The sequence below is a fragment of the Gobio gobio genome (assembly GCF_949357685.1).
Source record: "Gobio gobio genome assembly, chromosome: 22".
Lineage (NCBI taxonomy): Eukaryota > Metazoa > Chordata > Actinopteri > Cypriniformes > Gobionidae > Gobio > Gobio gobio.
Genome location: NC_137118.1, coordinates 5,055,444 through 5,077,084, shown reverse-complemented (window position 1 = coordinate 5,077,084; position 21,641 = coordinate 5,055,444). Strand labels below are relative to the sequence as shown.

Here is a 21,641-nt window from a genome sequence, read left to right as displayed (position 1 = left end):
CTTTTTTTTTTTTCGCCCACCTACAACGGCTGACATTTAGACAGATGGGCCAGCGGTTAGTATTTTTCTCTCTCTATCTTTCTTGCTGTTGCCCCTGGTCAATCAGAGATCCAGTCGGGCTTAAAGAGAGAATTAAGAGGAGGCCAAGTTTCAGGTAAAACTGACTGGAGGATCTATGCCTGAATAACTGCACAGACTGGCCTCGCTACTCTCTGCTTTTATCAGAACTCCAGGCATGAGCTGAAGCCAACCGTTAACATGTTCAGTGCTCCAGCTCAGGGTATGCATATCACAATTATTTAAGACAAATAGAGTCTGAGGGCTATTGAAATATAGCTACACACATTTTACAAGCTATTATTTCCCTGATTCAGCCTCCAAAGCATGAGCGATGGGGGAAAAAAATTACTTCCTGTTAAATAAATGCACATTTCTCCTATAACACACTATTCAAAATATATGAAAGCACACGTAGAGCTGTTTTAAATTTTACATTGTTGTTTCCAATCCAACTGAAAAATATTTCTTTACTAACTTATCCAATCCTAAAACAGCTGGATTCATACGAAACAGAATTTTAATATACAATATATTAACATTCTTTGCACAATGCGGGTAATATTGCATCGCTACTCTCAGGACTCATGGGCCTATGATAAACACAGCTTCAAACATTGCGAAAACATCAAAAAGTAAGAAAAAAGGCACCCTTCACATTCATATTATCATAATCTATTCATGCAGAGAATGCTTGAGATTGTGCATTATATAAAGCATGCACGGAAGCAAAATACAGGCAGGCCAAACCGGGGAAAGTCAGCAAAACTTTGATTACAAGCGGTGACTACTAATGCAGGCTATTAAATCAATACTAAAGAAGACCAATTTAAGGCTTTTTACTTTCAGGGGATTGCATCAGAAATATCAGACGGTATATTTAAGAGATAATCAAAGTGTGAATGCTTTTAATGTCCCCAAAGGCAAAGCGAGCATTCGACAGCATAGCTATTCTCTCAGCCTGTCAATATTGGTCAATGCTGAGCTGCAGGCTTCAGTGCACATCAAAGTGCATCGGCCGTCTTTAGGCACTTACAGTAAACTGTGCTGTGCTGAAAGTCAAATTAAAAATAAAAAACACAAGCTCTCTGGCAGTCCCTGGATACATTACTGAGAGTCATTTCTAATGTAAAGTGTAATGAGACACTCAGTGATAAAGAATATTATGAAGTGATATAATCTTTGTTGTTACATTTGCAAATCAGCATTTAATACAACAGTGTTCAAAGCCAAACATCGTGTATTGCACTTCCACTGGGGGGAAAAAAAATTGTGTGAAGAATTTTCACTCAGAAATTGCTAGTAAATTCCACAAATCATTACAAAAAAAACAAGTAACATTGAATTAAAATGTGAAAATTTGAAGTACGATAGAAAGACTGAAATAGTATTTTCTTTTTCTTTCTTAAAACAATCCACTAATCTTTTATTTACAACTTCGAAAAATAGTTTTTTACTGTTAATGCTGCAAATAATAAATCAAGCCGAGTGATCCTTCATGGTGAAATTGAGCTTGCTTTGGTTCCTAGTGATAAAACTGACTTCAGCTTCTCCCGCACATTACAAAAACATGACTGCAAAGCATCAGATTTCAGAATTCCTGCTAAAAACTAAATGTTCAGAATAATCTGAAAGGAGTACTACAGAGATATCAAAACTGTCACAATGCAATGCATCAATCATAAAAGAGCATAGTATACGGTGCAAAGGCGTGTTATATTGTTGTTGTTTTGGTGAAGCAAGTTTAATCTTGCCATATCTTCTGAGAAAACTGCAAAAGTATTAATATTTAATATTTCAGCAACAGCTGAGCATGGAGAATCACAGAGGCTGGACTGTCAGTTCCAGAGAGGGAGCAAAGCAAATCACAAGTGATATCTGCAAGGTTTGATTTATACCAGTGACCGTCCAGACACATGTAATGTAAGAGGAGGTAATAGAGCTACACTAGGGCTGCTCGATTATGGCAAAAATCATAATCATGATTATTTTGGTCAATATGGAAATCACGATTATTGGTGGGTGATATGATCAAAGTCTAATTTCATGATATGAGTCATTTTAAATGTCAGTGAAATGATCGATACTTCAGCAAAAACTAATACTAGATTAATTAATGCGAGTAAAAAGTCCTCAAAACCAGTTAGAGAAGACAGACAGAAATAAAATAAGTATAACTAAAACAGAACAAAAATACAAATTAAATGAATAGTGCTTTAGGTTTTTCAGGAGATGTTCTTACAGTGGTATTCAGATAAACTAATCCTTATTAAAACTATAGCATATTCATTCAAGAGCAGAGAGTGATCTGTCTTTTGTTGTTTGATTAACTTTAATGACTGCAGCAGATTTATTAGGCTCCTGTCACTTTAAGAGCTAAAGCACAGATCCAATATACCGATACACACACACTCTTTTTCTCAGCGTTTACATTCACTTAAGACATAACCGACTGTTTACACAAAGATAATTACCAAAACGGCATATCGACATATTTGTGTGTAGGCTATTTGACCTGTCTAGGAGCATGCGCACAGGAGGAGCTTTTAACAACACTGTTTAACATGTTGAGGAAACAGTTGGAAACAATAATTAGATTACTGCTGTCCATGTAAACGTAGTCAGTGACATTGCCAACTACTGGCCTGCACAATACAGGCTTTTATTCATTTTTGCAGATCTGTGGGAACAGGGATCGTTGTAGCTTGTTTTTAGTACATCGTTGTCGTGTAAACATACCCTTAGAGGGAGCAGACTTTACATGCAAGCCCTTTAGGCCCTTTACATGCAACCTGCAAGCAATCACATCACTACTGCATGGCACAAGATGATTGGCATCTGCTGACCCTTCAGCCAATGAGATTGCTTACTGTAAGCTTGTCCTATAGCGCTATAAAACATATATTTTAAATATATGTAATTGCTAAAATAATAAACATTATAGAATAAAATGGTAACATTAATTACAAAAAAATATTAAATATACACACTACACTCGTACATTTTCCCCAAAACACAACCAAGTGTTGAGCATTGCCACAGAGCTGTGTGTGGTGGGGAAAAGACCCGTCTATAAATATACAACTTCACTGTCCCTGAAACCCGAGAGAATGAGCCCAGGTATAAAAATTTAATGTCGGAATAGGAAAGATTCTAATGTCCATACCAAACATCTGGAAAATGCAGAATTCCTATTAAGAATACAGTATATGATTGTATGACCGGGACACTCCAGTACCATCACTTGAGCATTCATTTATTCATGAATTTTACTCTTTTTTTTTACTGTAATACCAAGCAGTGATCATAATCTGTGAAAAATATATTTCATATATATCAAAAATATGTAATTATTAGCCCAGAAAAAGAATGCTCTGAACTGGATCTGTCAGTAAAACCCCTTACTGGACCAGTTCAGAAGAGTTTAGATCATTAGTGTGCGAATCATTAGAAGCATTAGGTCAAACTGGCACCCATACGACAGTGACCGGTGGAGCATTACAGAGACAGTATGGCCTGCCCTTGCTCCTGTGCTAATTTTATAAGATGAGTGCCCCAAAGCACACGAATGAGAGCGGTGAACTCCATGAAGAATAACATCAATGACCGCTCGCATCCCATGACGATTGAGTCCATTTTAGACTGTTCGCTATAATACATAATTTAACAGCAGAGTGCATCACCACATCACTTATTGATTATCCCTATATTAACTCTATATATTAATTTATTTATAGTGATAGTGAATTCTGATTGCTGCTCCAGGATTGTTGGTTGGGACCGCAAATTGTGGTATAAGAATTATTACACTGATGAGCCTAAACATTATGACCAGTCACAGGTGAAGCAAATATTAGCCGTGTTTCCACTATCACTTCCGGGGCTTGATCGGGCCTCGTCGGGGCTTCCTTGGGGCCAACGGCCAGGGTTTTTTGGCCCGCTGAATACCTTGGTCCAAAGCGGGCCAGCTCAGGCTTGAGGAGTGGTTACGAACAAAGGCGGAGTTTATCTTAGTCTGGAGACGGCAGCGCCACGGATGATTTCATATATCAGCTAACATCAGCATTAAAGGACACTTTAAAATATCAGGACATTTTCATTTTGCTCACCCCTGTCTTATCCAAGGCGTTCGTGTCTTGCTTTCTTCAGTCAAAAAGAAATTAAGTTTTTTGAGGAAAACATTCCAGGATTTTTCTCCACATAATGGACTTTGATGGCAACCAGTGGGTTGAAGGTCCAAATCAATTCAGTTTCAAAGGAAGGGCTTCAGAGGCTCTGCACAATCCCAGACGAGGGATCTAGACAAACCATCGGTCATTTTCCCAAAAAATGAAAGATGTATATACTTATTTTTAACCTAAATTGTTCATCTTGCGCTGCTCTGCGACGAGCCACGGATTGTGTAATCACGTCGGAAAGGTCACGCTAGACGTAGGTGGAAGTACCGCCCCAAACGAATGTCAAGTCAACTGTATTTATATAGCGCTTTTTACAATGCAGATTGTTTCAAAGCAGCTTCAGAGTGTTAAACAGGAAAATAATGCAACAGAATTTGATTCGGCTAGAAGAAAACGGTGATGTCATCAGCTCATTTCAATTATCATACAGTGACAATGTGGGCAGATCAGTAATTTAGTTGATGTATTTAATTTAATTTAGTTTAGTAATTACATTTATTTGGATATTTAGTTGAAAATTTGGTGTCCCCAACTGAGCAAGCCAAGCCAAAGGCGACAGTGGCAAGGAACCATAACTCCACCAGGTGTCATAATGGAGAAAAATAAACCTTGGGAGAAACCAGGCTCAGTCAGGGTGCCAGTTCTCCTCTGGCCAAGAATGTGCGAGGACTAATACAAACTCCCTTTACCAAAAAAACCTCCATCTCCAACTTCAAAATCGTCCGACATCACCTTTTTTTGAGACGGGGTGAGTAAATTATCAGGAATTTCTCATTTTGAAGTGAACTAATCCTTTAAAGACTTTTAAAATCATTTTAGCTCAAAACTCACTTTCAAACAGCAGCAAGTGTTTGAAATAACTTCTGTTTGTGATCCGATGTGGATTCTGATCACCGTATAAGGCATAAATATTTATATGCGATGCAAAATATGCACGCTAATATTATCATAGTAAACATGGTAAATATGACTGCTTGAAGAAATCAGAAAAATAATTTAGGCTTTCACAATGGTGTATTTCTTTTATCTGTCAGTACTCATCTCTTTAGTCTGATATCCACATCTATCTCTGCATATGTCATAAAATAAAGCAACTCCAGTTTTCTGGAACTTCCTCTGTTTCTCTGACTGAAAATATAATTGTAGAGAGTCTGGAGAGAGTGCTAAAGTTCCTCAGGTCGTATTTCTGGAGGAAAATGTGGAAAAAATTATCATTCTTTATAAATGTGATGTAAACATCCTGTCATGTGAGAAGAAACAGACGTGACTGATTAAGGACATGTGTCCTTTCTTTTGTGAAACAACAGTAAATACCACTTTATTTCTGTGGGACTTGACACAAATGAATTCATAATGATCAATATATTACTTAATATTGTAAAACTGTGGTACAACACAAAAATGCCAACAAACAGACACTTTTATTGTGTTGGTTTTGCGATCTGGCTAGCTTCCAGTGATTTCTTTCTACTTTTTTGATTTCTTCTAACCTTTCTCTGCTTAGTTTTCTGATCAAACTTCCATTTGTTGGTGAAATGATGTGTTTGTGTGACATTGTTCCAGAGAGGTTTGTTACGGGCTGGTTTTAGTGAGGCGCTATGGAGCTTCTGGCCCAATGGTGGAAACGCAGCGTGGTCTATTAGCCCAGCCCGGCGTGCATTTGCCGGACAGTTGAAAAGCAGTTATTGTTGATCATCTCCTAACAAGGCCACATATCAAGGCCTGGGCAGATTAGATGTTAAGCAAACCGTTCTCATAATCAACATGTTGGATGCTGGAAAAATGGGCAGGAATAAAGATCTGAGTGACTTTGACGAGGGCCAAATTGTTATGGCAAGGCTTGTGGGTTGCTCTGGTCAGCAGTTTGAGCATCTGTGGGATGTGCTGGACCAACAAGTTCAATCCACGGCGGCTCCACCTCGCAATTTACAGGATTTGCAGGATTAGGGCATAATGTTTTGGCTCATATTATATATTATAACAATTCTTACAAATAATTTGCCTGGAGTTATTTACATGGGGTGAGAACAGCATTGATATTTGTATGAATCCAAATAGCAATACATCTATTTGAAATGTGTTTTTTAAAGACAAAAACATTCATAGTGTATAGAGACAGAGCGACACGCGTCATAATCTGAAGGCCACGCCCACCGGGGGGGGGAAACAATCAAACCGTCTCCATTGACTTTGCATTGCGGGAGGCTGCCTCTTTGTCATTTCGGACTAATAACAAAAAACTGAACAATGTATAAAAGCTGATATGTGACAAAGTGAACTGCAAACAAGCTAAACAAAACCCAGAAGCAAAAACCCAGACGTTTTTATAAGCTGTTGACCCAAAAAACGAGCGTTTAAGGACAAAAAAGTGGATTCAGGCCATTGAGACAGCGCGCCACAGGTCATATTACACTGAGAACTACGGCGACTAGAGGGGAATGTAATCAGCGACAGTAAATATCATATATAAAACGGACATTTGGATATTTGACTTAACAGTGACAACATATTTACTGCACACATAGACATATTGAGGCATACTGAGTGTCAGGATCCCAAAATTTCCCCATTCTTCCTGCTGAAGCTTCACTTCGTATTGACTGTATCCACTTTTATCTTCTTAAACGCTCGTTTTTTTGGGTCGACAGCTTATAAAAACTTATTTCTGTGTTTTTTAGCTTGTTTGCTGTACACCTTGTCACATATCAGCTTTTAGACATTGTTCTGTTTTTTGTTATAAGTCCGAAATGACAATGAGGCAGCCTCCCGCAATGCAAAGTCAATGGAGAGCGTTGGATTGTTCCCCCCCCCCGGTGTGGGCGTGGCCTAAATACACTCTGTCTCTATGGAGAGGACACACCCACACACCCTAGACTTCACTGCCTATGGTTGTGACTCAGGTACGCCTTTGATAAAGGCCCCCTCTCCCAGCATAACTGCATCACCCAGAGATTCATGCCTAAAAAAGAATGAACAAATATCATGCCTCAAATCTCCAAGTGGGTGGACTTGGAATAGAATAGGGTAGAATATAAGCAATCCTTGCTTATTTCACACTGTCTAATGCAATTGCAAGATTCAATTTCCAGCATGCCCTGGAGAAGGAATAAATCATGCAACCATACTGCTTTAGTGTTCACTTTTTACTGTTTATTATGATATTTATACTGGTTACACTCTTAAAATTAAAGCTTCTTTATTGGCATCTATGGTTCCATGAAGTACTTTTGACATCCATGGAACTTCCCATACACAAAAGGTTCTTTATAGTGAACAACGGTTCTTCAGATTACTAAAAAAATCACTTGGTCTTGAGACCGTTCTTAAGACTATTTTTTGAAGGTCTTGGTCTCAGGACTCTGGATTTTGTTTCAAGATCGGTCAAAACCAAAACTGCTGGGATATCACTAAATTGCCGGTGCATTGTCTGAATTATTTATTAGCATCATTAATGTGATTGGATGTAAAACTTACTGCTTCAGATGCAATTAAAAACTTATTTGATTTATTTATTGAGCCGGTTCAGAAATGAAATTTGGGATTGTGTCAAAATGTCACCAAAATTAATACAAATGCTCACAAATTTCAAGATATTGTTGCAAAAAAGTTGAATGAGATCTGGGTTTTTATTTTATAACGTGATATAATTAAGCAATATTACAAGAACAAGAGACCTGTTTTCACAAATTTGAGCATGACTGCAAACATGATATTGCTTACAAATTGCAAACATTATTTATGCATTTGTAATTTACCAATTCAGATGCATCTTCTGTACCACCTCTGCAGTGCAAATATGAATTATGTTGGTAACAGCTCTATATAGCGTCTTGTTCTAATTATATTTATTATTATTATTATATTAATTAAAAAGAAGTCATTTTTCAGGTGGTAATGTGGATCTTTATGAATTTAAGGAGTGCTGATCTGGTCTTGGTCTCAGTCAACACACATTGGTCTTGGATTAGGTGGTCTTGACTACAACACTACTGTTTTTTTTAGGCAACCAAAAATAATTTTTACATATTTAGGTTTCTTATTTTTAACCGAATCTATGTTCTTAAAGGGTTAGTTCACCCAAAAAGGGAAAAAACTCACCCTCATGTCATTACAAACCCGTAAAACCTTTGTTCATCTTCGAAACACAAATTAAGATTGAGTTTGGAATGACATGAGGGTGAGGAATTAATGACAGAATTTATATTTTTGGGTAAACTATCCCTTTAAATATGTGTTTGTTGAGTCCCAACCATCGTGATTTGGGCATTTGATGTAAAAGGGGTCTAATTCAAAACTCACCGTCATGTAGCATCAAACCTATATGACTTTCTCTCTTACGTGGAACACAAAAGAAGATATTTTGAATGCCTCAGCATTTACAATTAAAATCAATGGGGCCCAGAAATGTTTTAGATAAAGACCCATTACATAAATTACAAACAGAAAACTCAAAAACGAACCATCCATACTGTGCACAATCATATCAAAATGTTCCTGCTTGAGATTATAGAAGCTAACTGTGTGAAACGACTGTTTTCTGTTTTTGCTCGAAACACTGTGCTGAAATCCCCAGTGCTGTAATGTTGATAAGGAAGATCACCATTGTGAGAAGCTTTCAACCATCTGTCACTGTGACAGTCGGGTCAGGGGGCGTCCACTTAAGACTTCATCATCCCGCTTGCTTCAGAGAAGAATCCTCAGTTCAATTAATAACATGTTGTAGTGCTTTGTTTGATTTCCATCAGTGGTGCTGGTACTTGTTCGGGGCTTAGACAAATCTGCACTCAATATTTTACAGCAGTTAGAGACATTATTTAAGCATAAAAAGGGTAATAAATAAACAATCCGTGTGTGTTGGGTGCGTGTTACTCCATTTGATTTGATCAAACCAGATGTTTAATACACTGAATAAGAAAAGACAGACAATTAAGCTTCTGTGTTGGCCTAACACCTCTGGCTATGATCAATGAGTTTACTAAAAAAAAAGAGTGATATTGGGATGCTCTGACTGACAGCTCCTTTTCCTCTCTTTTAATAAAGTACAAACAAATAACTCCTACACTGGCATTAACATTATTTTTACGGCCATAAAAGTGTTTCCTGAGGGATGAACATAATTGGTTGTTTATAAATAAAAGCTAGAAATACCATTAAACTGCTTGGATGTGTCACTGGAGAGATCAGAGTAAACAACCTGTTTTTTATTGCTCATACTGCTCTCTATGACAACACATGGATATTGGAAAACACATGAAAAATGATCTGAAAAAGTCGATTTTTGTTTGAATCAATCTACAAGTACTTTGTGATTATAATGGCTACATTACTAGAGAAGGTTTGCTTTCAGCTCCACCAAATGATGGATGGATGGATGGATGGATGGATGGATGGATGGATGGATGGATGGATGGATGGATGGATGGATGGATGGATGGATGGATGGATGGATGGATGGATGGATGGATGGATGGATGGATGGATGGATGGATGGATGGATGGATGGATGGATGGATGGATGGATGGATGGATGGATGGATTCAATGATGATGGATGGATGGATGGATGGATGGATGGATGGATGGATTCAATGATGATGGATGGATGGATGGATGGATGGATGGATGGATGGATGGATGGATGGATGGATGGATGGATGGATGGATGGATGGATGGATGGATGGATGGATGGATGGATGGATGGATGGATTCAATGATGATGGATGGATGGATGGATGGATGGATGGATGGATGGATGGATGGATGGATGGATGGATGGATGGATTCAATGATGGATGGATGGATTCAATGATGGACGGATGGATTCAATGATAGATGGATGGATTCAATGATAGATGGATGGATTCAATGATAGATAGATAGATAGATAGATAGATAGATAGATAGATAGATAGATAGATAGATAGATAGATAGATAGATAGATAGATAGATAGATAGATAGATAGATAGATAGATAGATAGATAGATAGATAGAATGATGTTGGATGGATGGATTCAATGATAGATGCTCTTTATCTTTTGCCACTGGATGATGAATAATCTCATTACTTCTATTAATTACTCGCTTAATATTCATCACTTAATATTCATCCAAGCCAACAACAAAAAAAAAATGGAAGTGTTGCTGGCACATTATGTACTAAAACCTCAGTCTGTATTCAAATATCAAGACATCAAGACGTTGTCAATCAAGGACACCACTGCTTCTGTATTTCACAGCACTATCAGAATGCAGCAGCCTCACACTACACCGATCAGTCACACGCTTTTTCTTCAGTGCATCAAGGTTCAAATCAAAAACGTGACAACCTTTCACATGCGGTTAGAGCAAACAGGCTCTGCCACAATTTTGTGTGTTTTTCTCTCAACAACACAAGAGGAAAAATGCAGCCTTAGAAATGTCTCGGGTTTTTTTCAGGTAGAAACCATGGCTTCTGGCTTGGCTAAAGTCTGCCACCCTTTATTTGCTTTGGCTGAGTTGAAATGGCTTTTCTTTGGGGGATAGATAAATCACCACACATCTCCAGGTGTGCACAGGCACACGGCAGCAGTCGCCATTTGGATCGGTGCTACTGAGGAGTTGGGGCAGGCAGAGCGTTCTGCCATTACTGAGACGTGTTTGTGACAGGTTGTCTCAACAGTTCTCCATTATGGGGAAGCTGCACTCATGATCAAATGCAAAATGCATGACTGCTGGCGATTAGTAGCAAAAAAGATGTGCTTAATGTGCTTTGCCACCTGACTTCGCCTTTTAGCTAACTACTGAATTGTGACATCAATACAATCATGAAACTAAAATATAGAATCTTGCTATGGATGTGCATTAACTTAGTGGTTTATGTGTGAGCTTAATGCGAGTGGAGGAAGTGTGCCACATAGCTGTGAAACTCGAAGTTTATTTGGCTAAATTAAGAGAGAGGGAGGGGGCAAAGCAGCGCTCTGGGTTGACAGATGGTATGACACATTTAATTCTCAAGTGGAAGGACTTTGAGAGGAAAAAGGGACTAAGAAATGAGGTCCAGAGATTCTCTTGTGTCTGTCAGACATGAGTCTAACACAGTTCACAAATCAGAAAGTCATCACTTGCAGCATTCGTTTCATTATCTCCATTAATGCTGATTTGTGCAATTTAGATCCTTAATGCATACACGGTGGCAATATTAATAACTAATGTTGGGGCGGCAGTGGCTCAGTGGTTCATGTAGGTTGTCTACAAACCGGAAGGTTGGTTGTTCAATCCCCGGTTCCACCTGACCAAGTGTGTCGAGGTGTCCATGAGCAAGACACCTAACCCCAGCTGCTCCTGACGAGCTGGATGGCGCTGTCGGTGTATGAATGGGTGAATGTGAGGAAATATGTAAAGTGCTTTGGATGGCCATGGGTCTGTTGAAAGCGCTATATAAATGCAGTCCATTTACCATTAATGTCTTTTTAAATCAGCAACACATTACTGTAACTCCTGACAAATATCTGCCTTGTTTGTTAAAAACAGTTGAGAGTGATTGAGATGTTGATGTCAGTAAGAGTAACAATATCCTATTATTAACTCCTTTTATCATCATACGCAAGCAATTGTTCAATTTCAGTCTTTGTTTCCTCAAGAAAATTAAGGGTTACACATCTTCAACAGGCACGCTGAGCCTATAGTTCAGCCCAACACCAAACATTCAAGCCAACTAAAGAAAGACTGAAAGGATAAAAGAGCAAACACTTAGTTCCTCTAGATGTACACACACATGCAGATTTATGAAGTTCTCAACCACTGTATTTAGAGATGCACCGATTGATCGGCCAGGATTCGGAATTGGCCAATTTTCTGCATGATCGGCCGATCAGTCTCACGTGTCTCCGATTTTGAGCCGATCTGCTACATGCGGCTGTGAGCACGAGCGCGGCCGCGGCGTTGATGTCACAGCCACATCTGGCTCACAGCCGCATGCAAACATGTCGTTGGCATGGAAATTTTTTACTGTGAGCGAAGAAGACACTAATTATGCCATTTGTAAAACTTGTAAGGTTAAAATAAACTGCGGGGGAACCACCAGGATAGCGCAAAACACCTAATTAAACACTTAAAACTCCATCACCCCGCGGACATGCCCAGAAGAAGCGGCTTAAGCTGGCCACAGGTCTGCTGCCTCTCCTATCTTTCCTTGGTATAAGCAGCGAAAAGACCAAAGCAATTACAAAGAAATGATGGACTTCATGACGCTGGATGACCAGTCGAACGCATAAACTTCTTCACGGCAACCCGTCAAAATAAAAGTTTGGTTTAAAAAAATATAATTTTTCTGAATATATTGGACTACTGTTGTATCCTACAGTAGATTTAGTGCTGTCTCTATGTAATAATAATACATCTCTACTAATAATAATAATAATTATGCCTAGATGGTTGATTATTTTTCACTTGATCTTTTTTTATAAACAATGTTTACTTGTAAACAGCATACAGCCTTTAAATGTTTATGTATTATTTACTTATAATGATTATCATCATAAATAATACACTTAATACATTTAATTAAAATATAAAAAAATATATATAAAAAACATTTAGCTGTGGAATTTTGGTACCGTGACATCCCTACTGGCAACATTTATTACCCAATTACTGAACTATTATTTGGAGGAGTATTGTACACTTCAGATTTGTTCATTCATAGGATCTTTTGACCTTTGTAAAAAAAGAGAAAAAGGTCAATTTATAATGTTTTGTTTCATAAAGCAACTGATTTTCAGTTATTTGTTATTTCTACTTCTTTACAGGCACCGAACACTTATTTTTTGAGAGTTGTTTAAGTGAGAGAAGATCCTGTTGTAATGTTTAATAATTTATTTTATAACAAAAAATAACATTTTGTTTTGAAGAAAAAGTGGATTTTTGTTTGTATATGCTGTCAATTTTAGTTCTTAGAAAGAAAATCGCAATCGGCAAAAATCGGTATCGGCCGATCTCATTAACAAAAAATTGGAAATCGGACAAGAAAATTGCAATCGGTGCATCTCTAGTATTTACCATTTCACCTTTTCATTGGTGGAATAAAGTGTCAATACAATTCATCTATTCATCCATCTATAAGAGATTCACGATGATTCGTTAAAAGATTGCAATCTCGATTCAAACACTTCTGCAATCTTATTCCTAAATGACAGCGATTCGTCCAGACACCTTAGTATGATCACAGCGAAACATTCAAATCTGCATTAGCGCTAATTCAAATGATCACAGAAGAACTGGGATAAAGGTTTATGGTTCAGATTTAAACACTGATAGCGATCAAAATAGAGTAAATCACCTTTTGAAAGTAACTTGACAATTCAAATAAAAATCGTATCGATTATGCCAATAGGTGGCGACACATGACTTTTAAAAAGTGTCTGAAAGCTTAAAAATGCGTATTAAATATTTGCTTCACTTCCTGTCTTTTCGGTGACAGTTGAGCTAAAAAATAAAGATGGCGGCTGAAAGTTGCGGTTGGTGGTCAGTTTGTGTGTAAATGTACATTTTTGACTCGCGTTTTCCATTTTTGATGTAATTTCTTGCGAGAAACTACTATTGTACCAATCAAATATTCGCCTAGTTATCACTAAAGCTCGCTTGATTTTGCTGTAGGGACGATTACGCTGCCTCAGAAGTCTGTCCAAAATCAGTTTTGTGAGGTACCGTTGAGCGCAAACGCTGCCTAGAAAAGTCATTGCTTGATAAAATCAAGTGGCTTTCGGACACAGTCTATGTTTATGTTATTGAATCATTCATTCAAGAGATTCATTCAAAAACGCTGATTCATTCAGTAACGGAATAAGTGAAGAACTGAGTGACTCATTGAATCATTCATTTATAAAAGGAATTCATTCAAATTAATTAACATTTTTAAATAGACTGCTGCAATTAACATTTTGTTTAGTTGTCTATCTAGAATTGTGATCTCTATTTTAAACAAAAAAAAGGTTACACTTTATTTTAAGGTGTCATTGTTACAGTGTAATTATATATTTAAGTACTGAGTAATATTAATGAACTATGTGTACTTACTGGTTTAGGGTAGGATTAGGGTTTGCTTGAGGGTTAGTTGCATGTAATGATGCATAATTTACCTTTATTACTAATCAGTCCCTCCAGAAAAACGCGATTATGCGATCGCGTGATTTAACGCATAATCAGCCAAAGTCCGCATATTCATGCGGGGGCCGCATTTTTTCAAATACGCCGCACTTTCGCCGCATAAATTGCCTATTTCCGCGTGCAAAATATGCGGGGCTATCATGATTTCATAATCCCCGCATTTTCGTTGCAAAAAAAGTCATATATATTAGCAGAAAGTTGAAAAATGTTCGTTTACTTCACACAAGAGCCGCCATTTCCGCCTATTGCCATGGGAACGTTTTGAAGTGACGTGATTACCCGACGCGAACGTCATCGAAAAGCTTCAAACCCCGTGGAGAAACCATAGATACCGGTGAAACCATGATGAAGCACAAACTCCCATTGGCCAACAAAAATAACAGCAAAAGAGCAAAGCAGTTTCTCTGTGTGCTGACTGATTTCAAAACACAGCTTTGAAGCGTTATGAATCAATGAGTCGATTCAGCGGTTTGAAGCGTTATGAATCGATAGGCTTGTTCGACTTCACCCAGCGATGAGCAGACCGATCGGCGGCTGACTTGAAGCAGTGCATTCCGGTTAGAAATTTTGTCCGACTTGAGGCAGCGCCGACGCCACGTGACAGTGACGTATGTCAACAAAGTGCCGCGAGAGCGATTCGAGAGCAGCCGGCGATTACAGCCGGTGCAGTTTCTCCAGAGCGACTGCATGAGGCTGCAGGGGCTCTGATGACGACACAGCCGTTCCACGATTGGCCAGATTCACCGCATGACAGCGATTACGTGTGTTTCGTGTTTATTCTAAAACCTTCAGCTCCACTAATGCGCACAAATCTGTTTTTTATAACAGTAAAACCTCCTTTCATGTAGTCGCGATATTATATTGTCATGTTTATCAAAATATAACTGATTAAAAACATAGACCCCACTTCATTGATAGTGTAGGCTTATATGTTGAACTTTATTCTTGTAAAAACACACGCTGTATTAAGCAGTGCATAAAGTATAACATGACAATAATGTCTCTGAAACATCTGTGTATTGCCAAATATTGCATTTATTTCACTTCAGCTGATAAAGTGTGCAAACACAGCGCGAGCGTCACCGCGGGAAGCAGAAAGTGTCCGACTTCACGTCTGTGTTTGCAGCTCCTCCCCGCCTGCACGCGGCTACTCTCGCCGATCAGTTTCATCCAGCCGCAGCCGATGTCGAACACACCTAATGAGTTGATTCAGCGGTTTGAAGCGTTATGAATCAATGAGTCGATTCAGCGGGTTGGATCACCAAAGTCACGTATTTCAGCAGTTTGACATGCGATCCGAATCATGAATCGACTCGATGATTCATAGCATCATGATGCTGTGTTTTGAAATCAGTCATCACTATATAAGTCGTTATTTAGTTTTTTTTGCACACAATAACTATTATCGTCGCTTCATAAAGTTATTGTAGAACCACTGTAATGAGATGGACTTTGTAACAACGTCTTTAGTAGGCTACCTTTTATGGTACCTTTTAAGGCTACCTTTTATGGTACAATGTAGAGTGTACATTGTGCCAATGGAGGCCTTTCTGAGCCATCGGAATTCAACTAAAATATCTTAATTTGTGTCCAACAACATAAAGGGAAGTCATTAATGAGAGAATTTTCATTTTTAGGTGAACTAACCCTTTAAGAGATTGCACTTTGTGCATTGGAAGCACTCAAATGTCTGTTTTGTATAGCGACATCTGTAAAACAGGAAGTTATTTATAAATTTTTTCAGAAGTTGTAGCATATTCCTTTTGTAAAGCTACAGAACTTGATTGACTAAATGTTTTGTAAATTTGAGATGAGAACTTAAATATTCCAGCACTTTCTGTGATGTAGGCCTAGTGCTTTTTTTCTCTCTCATCAAACCGCAGTTTTTGCAAGTTCCCGCAATTTTATCGCATTTTTTAAGAAAACGTGCCGCATAATCAAGGATTTTTGCCCGCAACAATCACAAAAAAAAGCCGCATTTTTCTGGAAGGACTGACTAATGTAACATGTAATAAGGACACTGTAAAATAAAGTGTTACGCCCACTGTAAGTGTTTTTTTTTTGGTGATTTTAATGGTAAAAGACTGTAAAAATGCTTAACTGGTTAACAGAAAGTTTCCGTATTATATATGGTGAATAACTAATAGATCTAACCTTACATTTAATGTGATTTTACAGTAAAATACTGTTAAATTTACCATTTTTAGAAGTAAAAAAGGACAAGTCGTTGTGTAATTTACAGTGAAAAATCATAAAGTGACAGAATTCCCTGCATGACACTTGACACTTGAAATAACTGTCTTCTCAGTTTTTCTTAGTTTCTCGAATCAGTTATGTACATTAGGGTTTTATGTTACATTTAATGTTGTTAAATTAATGTTTATTATATTTTTAAAATGCCATGTGTGTTACCATGATGGTCTTTAGTGTTTGTGTGCACCTTCGTATTGTCCTCCTAAAAGCTGCTTGTGATGAGCTTTGATTCATCATGTGACTCTCATCACCACTGTGATTGGTGGTTGTCAGTATATATCAAAGGTACATAACAGATATTAACATTTCAATAAGTTGGTAATTTAACATTTCAGTTCATGATATATGGTTATTTACTGTAAATTTAACTTAAATCTGTAAAACCTAAAATGTTGCTATCCTTTTTTTTTACCTTAAAGTTCTGTCAACCACAGCTGCCGTTTTTTTAACGTAAAATCTATCTATCTATCTATCTATCTATCTATCTATCTATCTATCTATCTATCTATCTATCTATCTATCTATCTATCTATCTATCTATCTATCTTTTACAGAGGTGATTCTCAATTTATCCAAAATCATGTATCTATCTATCTATCTATCTATCTATCTATCTATCTATCTATCTATCTATCTATCTATCTATCTATCTATCTATCTATCTATCTATCTATCCATCTATCCATCTATCTATCTATCTATCCATTTTTTACAGTGGTGATTCTCAATTTATCCACAATCATGCATTTATCTATCCATCCCTCCATCCATCCATCCATCCATCCATCCATCCTTTACAGTGGTGATTCTCAATTTATCCAGAATCATGCATCTATCTATCCATCCATCCATCTATCCACCTATCTATCTATCTATCTATCTATCTATCTATCTATCTATCTATCTATCTATCTATCTATCTATCTATCTATCTATCTATCTATCTATCTATCTATCTATCTATGCATGCATTTATGCATATTTAGTTAGAAACACAAAAAACAAGGAGCATTCTGCACTTGAATGGCTCTTTATTCAAGAGGTTTATTCATGCATCAAACTTCTCTATAGGGCTAGTTTTGACGTCCTCGGCAGTGTTGTTTTGCAGCTTTGTTCCAGACGCTTTTTTGGACAGAGGTTCTGGAGCCAAAGGACACGCGCACAGGCCACCGTCTCATGCTACACAAAACGTCCCCTGCTGCGTCTGGTACCACGCGCAGAGCAAACGCGGAGAAAACGAAGACTTTACTCCGATCCCCCCTGCAGGAATAACGACTGCCTGTTCACCCACGTTTATATAACTTCCCAGAATAAGCATTAGAGGAAAAGTAAGAAAACAATGATGCTACTGTAAGTGCATGTGGGCGTCCACAAATGAGTGTGTGTGTGTGTGTGTGTGTGTGTGTGTGTGTGTGTGTGTGTGTGTGTGTGTGTGTGTGTGTGTGTGTGTGTGTGTTGAGACCGAGAGGAAGGGGGAATGAAAAAGCAGGGATGAGCGAGATGGTAGAGGGAATAGAGAATTGAGTCGAAGTTAAATCTGATTTGTTGATGAACTACTTATCTAAATAGGCCACCAAAACTGATTGCATAGACCAGACTGCATGCTGATTGCATTACCAGACAGATCGCATCTCACCACGGATTCCCAAAACAACTCGAGCAGAAAAAATGAGCTGTGCAAACACAGCCAGATTAATAACAATATTTATATTTCAATTAAAAATTAAAGAGAGCTGCAACTCATTCGAAACTGAAATGCTCGAATGAGAAGTTTCACCTTCTAACCACATCACACACTGACAGTGCAAAAAGCATTAAACATGCAACATGAAACGTCTCATAAATGTAAAAAATATAATAATCGACTTACTTCAAGACAGCACTGTCTCCCTGTCTGACAGTGATGTTGTCCTTTAAATAAGAGTCTCCGCTTCTCGCTGGCACTCCTGCGGGCACAAGGAACAGCAGTCTTAGAGCCACAACAAGCAGGCATTTCCACTGCAGCTCGAAATAACCAGTTATGCCCATTCTGTCGTCGGAAAACTCAGAAACTTCCGTCCGCGCACACAGAAGAAGCGAATAACTGACGGCGCGTAAATGTGATTCCCCTCGGAACGCAGCGTTCACTTCGTGTTCCGTGCTTTAAATATCTCCAAAAGTACGAGCTCTACTTAGTGCTACTGACAGAAAATCCACTCAAATGCTCATCAATATTCCTTGAAAGTTTTCAGCGTTCGGGTGAAAGGGTTTTTCACGCGTTTTTCAGACACACTGAGGTGCTGTGGCGAGTCTTCAGAGGCAGCACATATGTTGCTCGCGCTCTCAGGGAGATGCGCGCGCTCTTAAAGATGCTTCAGCCTCGTTCTGATCCTTGTCGTTTTCAAATTCTATTTAATAGGACCCGCGCGAACTGATCGCAACTGCGAGAGGATGTTCGGTAAACAGCTCCGGGGGTTGGCCGTGTGTGGGAAAAGGCAGAAGCACTCCTGGAAATAGAGAGAACGCGCTCGGCGCGCGGTCGGTGGTGCTCTCGCGCTCGGATAGGTGAGGAAACTGACTGCACATCAGTTCCTGTGTCTCCCTAACTAGAGCTGAACTCGGGGTGAACGCATGCGGAGAAGACAGACAGTGCACGAGGTCAACACAGAGACTGAGGGAAATATTTTCTCCTTACATTATAATTGTATAATAACGAAACCTACCATTTTGTTTTATTTAAGCAGCATTACATTAAAACTAATGATATAGTGTAGGCTACAGCGGGGCTAAAGGCACTCCTTAAGCTTTTCATTGCTCCTAGTGTATGATTGCAGAAAGAAACCTATATGAACATTGATGGAGCAACAGATTTTGTGTGAAAATAAATCATAAAAGGTGTTTATTTGGTTTAAAAATCGTATAATGAGGTGGCGAGGGGGACCTTTAACCCCACACACAAATACTTCAGCTAAAATAATGTGTTTTTAATAATGTCTAAGTTAATACTTGTTCAAAACAATCCCTTTAGCAAAGTTTTAACTATTTTCTATTTATTTTGATAAATAAAATAATTATTGTTCAATAAATACACTGTCATTAAAATATGTTAATATAGAAATATTTTTAAAATATAGAAACAAAATCATTTTAAAAAGTAAAGATTACGAAAGCATTGAAGGAGATCCCATAATAATTTAATATAGATTTACAGTAGTAACAATACATTATATTTTATTATATGATATGATCAATACATTTTTTGTTTCATTATAAATATGGTGATTATCTCTAAGATGGACACAAAAACTTATATGATATTTAACGTCTGAATCTAATCATGTCAGCAAATGGAAAAGTCAGCCAGATATTTATCATCATGTTAAACATTGTGCCTTTTACCCCAAATACCATACATTTTACATATTCTGTTATTTAAAAACTGTTGCTTTAATTACCTTGAACAAAACTGAAAATCATTCAAATATATTCAATAATTTTAGTGATTCTCATTTGCTACAGAAATCAAATATTAGATCAAATTATCTCAGAATCAACTTTGCGCTGCTGTCCGCGATCACGTCAAGGATCAGACAAATTTCCACGTGCATCTTGAAAAGCGAAAGTTTTGGGAAGTGCTGAGGCAAATTTTTGTGCCATCTAGTGGTTTAGAGGAAAATAAAGGAGCCTTTTACCCCGTGGAGCTTTTAGCCCTGTTGTACCCTACTATAAACCAAACATCCTAGTGTGTGTTTTCAAATTGTATTGTATTCAGCTGGTTTAGACGGTCAGAAAGCCAGTCTACCACCTGAAACACACACAGGGCCGGATTAACAATTTCCTGTGCCCTGGGCAACAAGACTCAAGGGCTGCCCCTGCCCCAAAGCGACAATCGCAAAGTCGCTATCACCAAGAGCATAGAGCCTATACTTCTATACTAACAAATCAGGCTTCTGCAATGCTCAGTGGCGATGTATGTAATAGCCTCAGCATAAAATGCATTCAAGAGACAGAACACTAATGATGCAATAATGTTTAACTTAACTTTTTACAATGAATCTTTCACAGAACTTGGTGGCTGCTACAGAGTAATTATTAAATGTTTCAATATAGCCAATCAATTATATTTTGACTGCAACAGTGAAATAAAGCAGACCGCTAGTGAAGCCTTAACTTAAAACCAGAGATTTTTTATTTCTAAAATGCTACAATGTGAAATTGTGGCTATTTTTGGAATATGTTTCACAATGTTGACTAATTTCAATTCATTTTCTCTTTTAAAATTTCTTTTGGCGCTCCTGTTTAAATTTCAGACAGTGTTGACTGATTGGGTCGACGATTTCAAGCCAAAAAGCTCACTAAAACCCACTCAATTCAAGAAAAAGACGCCCAAAATTTGAACTGCCAAAATAATGTTATATAATTTTATTGCCATGTCAATCAAGGCTGATTAGCACCATTGTATCTCCTTAAAACCAAATAATGTCAAAATAAAATTAAAATAAAAAACATTTCTCAGGAAAATGGATCAAAACAGGGCATTCAAAAACAGTCATGCATGACTAAAATGTCCAAGTGGAAACTGTCAAAATCACGAAATTAACCGATGATTTTAACCCATGGAAAAACACATGCATCATTTAAGTGCAAAAAGTGCCCAATATAATCGGAATAAACAATGTAATTAGCAGGCATTACGCACACTTTACTGCACACACCACAGCCAAAATGTGTCATTCACTGATACAATAAAAAATTAACAACAATAATGCGTTTACCTTTGTGTTTAACTTGATAGAACTACAGTAACGTTATGTCTTTCGTGAAGTACAATATTTATAGAACATAACGCAGAACTTAACACAGTCAAAATGGATTAATCGTTTATTCAAACCTCTTTCAGCAGCTGTTGGGACGAGTACAGCGCAGTCTAGACGCTTTAAAAGGTGCAGATGTCCTGGTCAGGCCAGTGTGCACACCATGATGGACAGGAGTCATATACTATTTCAATTCAATCATTCAACCGTGCTCT

The 21,641-nt window shown here is 37.9% G+C and overlaps 1 protein-coding gene across 2 annotated transcripts in view; it reads right to left on the bottom strand.

Moving 5' to 3' along the window:
• Positions 1–21,641, bottom strand: part of opcml (opioid binding protein/cell adhesion molecule-like) — a 253,293-nt gene that overhangs the window by 109,663 nt on the left and 121,989 nt on the right. The window contains exon 2 of one of the 2 annotated variants that reach the window (XM_079804866.1): positions 18,504–18,579. In XM_079804866.1, the coding sequence (XP_079660992.1) occupies positions 18,504–18,579 (76 nt within the window). Of the gene's footprint in view, positions 1–18,503; positions 19,189–21,641 lie in introns of those variants that run through there. The other variant, XM_079804865.1, reaches the window with a different exon arrangement.